General features: G+C 57.8%; 1 protein-coding gene across 2 annotated transcripts in view; it reads right to left on the reverse strand.

Annotated features, from left to right (window-relative positions):
* Positions 1–212: 212 nt before the first annotated feature.
* LOC119302043 (squamosa promoter-binding-like protein 17) overlaps positions 213–1,666 on the reverse strand; it is a 3,434-nt gene continuing 1,980 nt past the window's right edge. Inside the window, exons 2-3 of one of the 2 annotated variants that reach the window (XM_037579060.1) lie at positions 1,272–1,408; positions 213–1,188 (exon numbers count right to left, since the gene is read on the reverse strand). In XM_037579060.1, coding sequence (XP_037434957.1) covers positions 476–1,188; positions 1,272–1,408 — 850 coding nt within the window. In that variant the 3' untranslated portion in view covers positions 213–475. The remainder of the gene's footprint in view (positions 1,189–1,271; positions 1,409–1,666) is intronic. The other variant, XM_037579059.1, reaches the window with a different exon arrangement.

Consider the following 1,666-nt stretch of genomic DNA (forward strand, 5'->3'; position numbering starts at 1 on the left):
GGTTAGGGGAGAAAAAAGGCGGTGAGGGAAGAAAAACGAGAGGAAGTTGTGGCTCCACTTGACCGATTTATTGACCAGAGTGCTTGAGCAAATCGACTCAAAACAAGTTCTGTGATCAGTGGATCGACCAAAAAACAAAAAAAACTAGGCAACTTGAACGTAGCCATACCAATATATATTGGCGAAAACATCAACGGAAACAACGAAGAGGATGACGGCTAGCGAGGCCATCGCATTACTAGGTCAAGCGTCCTCGACAAGCGAATTTAATAAAACAATGGAGTTTTCTCAGACACACGTACATACATATGTGGGATTTGAGTTCATGGACAAAATCGGGCTACACGGCGGGAAACCCCTGCTCTATCGGCTACGGGTTTCCTCCCCGTCCTGAAATCCGGATCGGCAGGTGGAAGGCGCACAAAACTCAGGCCGCCCAACGTTCCATGTCTCCCTGGCGTGACCTCCGTCCCTACTACAGAGACCAGTTCATCGCGTTGCTGGAGTGGCTGAAGGCCCCGCCGGGGCCTGACCCGTGCTCGGCGTGCGGCGGGTTCGGCGCCGCCCTCCCCTGCTGCAGCGCCAGCTCCAGCTCCCCGAACTGGCCGTGGTGAACCGAGCTCGGATGGACCTCGCTCATCACCGTGTCATGCTGCATGTGATGCTGCTGCTGCTGCTGGTGGTGGTGGTGCATGCTCCTGCCGCCCCGGGGGCTGCCCCAGGAGCCGCTGCTGCTTGCCGCCATGTAGTTGCTGGCCATGACGGAGGGCGCCACCGGGCTGCCCTGGAAGGCGCTGGTCGTCGACATCGCCGGGGACCGGTTGTGGCTGGAGCTGTGGGCACTACTATCCCATGGCTGAGTTGACAGAAGAGAGAGAGCACAGCTGGAGTCGGCGGCGACGCCCGCCATACATTCGTCCGAGGGGAGCTCGAAGCCGCCCGGGATCATCGGCGGCGGCGCGCCGCCTCCCCCCGAGCTGCTCCCCTGGCCGTTGTACGCGTGGTGGTCGCCGTATCCCGCAACTGCACTGCGGTGAGGGTGGTGCTCATGATGCCCGCCCTGCCAGTGGGTGGTGCCAGGCATGCGGTGCTCGCCGGCCTGCACGGCCGGCCACGGGTCCCTCACGCCGGCCGGGGCCCTCGGGTACGTGAAGTCCAGCAGAAAGCTTCTGAGCCTGCCTGGATCTTCTGAACCAAATTTCACAACAACAGCAGAATCAATACGTTTCGTTCAAACCGCAAGCGTGCGCGTTCGGTGATAACATTCTTACCGTTGAAGGACGCGGCAAGCCGGCCATAGCGTGTAGACATGGGCCCGGGCGGTGGCTTCCTCCGGCGCTCGTTATGACCGGCGAGGCGTCGGCGGCAGCTTCGTTTTCCTTGGTCAAATTCAGGCAGCTGGTGGAACCTGTGATCACAAAGGATTATTACTCACCGCATGTACGAACTCCACACCACATGGTGGCTTTACAATAGTGCAGATCCATTCAAAGCAGAACCAATGCGAATTGACAAAGACCGGAGAGCCGCGGTAAGTAGGAATTTTTCATATTTTCATATGGACACTCAGCCAGTGAACAAAAGATGAACGGCAATAATCAATTGCACGCAACAAAAGCAGAGTGAAGGGCGTCTGACTCTTCCACACCACACCAGTTGCACATAT

This window comes from Triticum dicoccoides, chromosome 5A (genome assembly GCF_002162155.2).
Source record: "Triticum dicoccoides isolate Atlit2015 ecotype Zavitan chromosome 5A, WEW_v2.0, whole genome shotgun sequence".
NCBI lineage: Eukaryota > Viridiplantae > Streptophyta > Magnoliopsida > Poales > Poaceae > Triticum > Triticum dicoccoides.